This window comes from Monoraphidium neglectum (genome assembly GCF_000611645.1).
Source record: "Monoraphidium neglectum strain SAG 48.87 unplaced genomic scaffold scaffold06234, whole genome shotgun sequence".
NCBI lineage: Eukaryota > Viridiplantae > Chlorophyta > Chlorophyceae > Sphaeropleales > Selenastraceae > Monoraphidium > Monoraphidium neglectum.
The window spans coordinates 1,342-2,415 of NW_014007402.1; the positions used below are offsets into that span (position 1 = coordinate 1,342).

Genomic DNA, 1,074 nt, shown 5'->3' on the forward strand with positions numbered 1-1,074 from the left:
GGGCGGCTTTTGGGGGTTGTCACACAGCCAAGGGCGGCGGCGCGGCCCCTCAGGGGGCGCCTCGCCTTGAATGGTGCATTACTAGAAGGGCGTGTGCCCCTAGCGCAGCCTGGTACTGGCGCAAGCAGTTCGCATATCATGGCGCCAGGGGCTGCCGTGCAGCAAAACCGCCCCCGCCGTGATGCTCAGCAGGCTGGGAAAGGTACGTAATCAGCAGGACCAGCTGTCAACCGCTCCTGTCGATTACCCCTGAAGCCCTCGCAGCCCGTCCGTCCCTCGAAGTCGGCCGCGCACTGGGCACCTGCCCCTGTGCCCCCCCCCCCCCAACACGGCGCACCTGTCAGCCGCGCGCCCAGCACCCCCGCGGCCCTGGCAGCTTCCACCAGCTCCTCCAGCTCGGGGCAGCTGCAGTCGTACAGACGCGAGCAGCTGGCATGGCTAGCGTCCATCAACGCCCCCAGCTGACACAAGGTTGCATCGCCGCCGCCGCCGCCGCCGCCGCCGCCGCCGCCGCTGCCGCCGCTGTCGCCGCCGCCGCTGTCACCACCGTCGCCGCCGCCGCCGCCGCTGCCGTCGCCGCGGCTGATGTGGGCCGAGGCGTCCTGCGGCGGCGTCATCAGGGATGAGGGGTGATCCAGGTTGGGCGGGGGTTGGGGCGATGGCTGAGCGGTACTCTAATGATCTGGTGATCTTGAAGTGTTGCAAGCCCAGCCTAGACCATGGGGCTGCCTGCAGCCTGCGGGGCTGAGGGCGCCACATGCTTGAGTTGCGCCCACATGGGCCCCTACGACCCAGCCTGCCACAATCAGCCCCGCTGTCGCGCTCCCCCGCCCGGCCCCTCGCCGTGCGCACCACTCACCCCCCCCGGCATTATGACCCCAAACAACAAACTCACCCACCTCTGCCGCCGCCCTGAACCTCAGCACGCGGTCCGCCTCTGAGTACACGTGCGCCGCCCTGTCGCGCAGCCGGAAGCCGCTGTCGGCCGCGGCGCGCAGCACGCGCAGCGCGCGGGGGTCGCCGGCAAACACCTGGCCCAGGGGCAGCCCAAGCTCCTCCTCCACCTGGTGGGTG

At 70.8% G+C, this 1,074-nt stretch overlaps 1 protein-coding gene across 1 annotated transcript; it reads right to left on the reverse strand.

Moving 5' to 3' along the window:
- Nucleotides 1-899: 899 nt before the first annotated feature.
- MNEG_16313 (hypothetical protein) lies at nucleotides 900-1,064 on the reverse strand (the record flags this gene model as incomplete). The annotated part of the gene is made up of 1 exon (XM_014035217.1): nucleotides 900-1,064. A coding segment is annotated over one exon (165 nt), but the record flags the coding sequence as incomplete, so codon positions are not given.
- Between the last annotated feature and the right edge of the window lie 10 nt (nucleotides 1,065-1,074).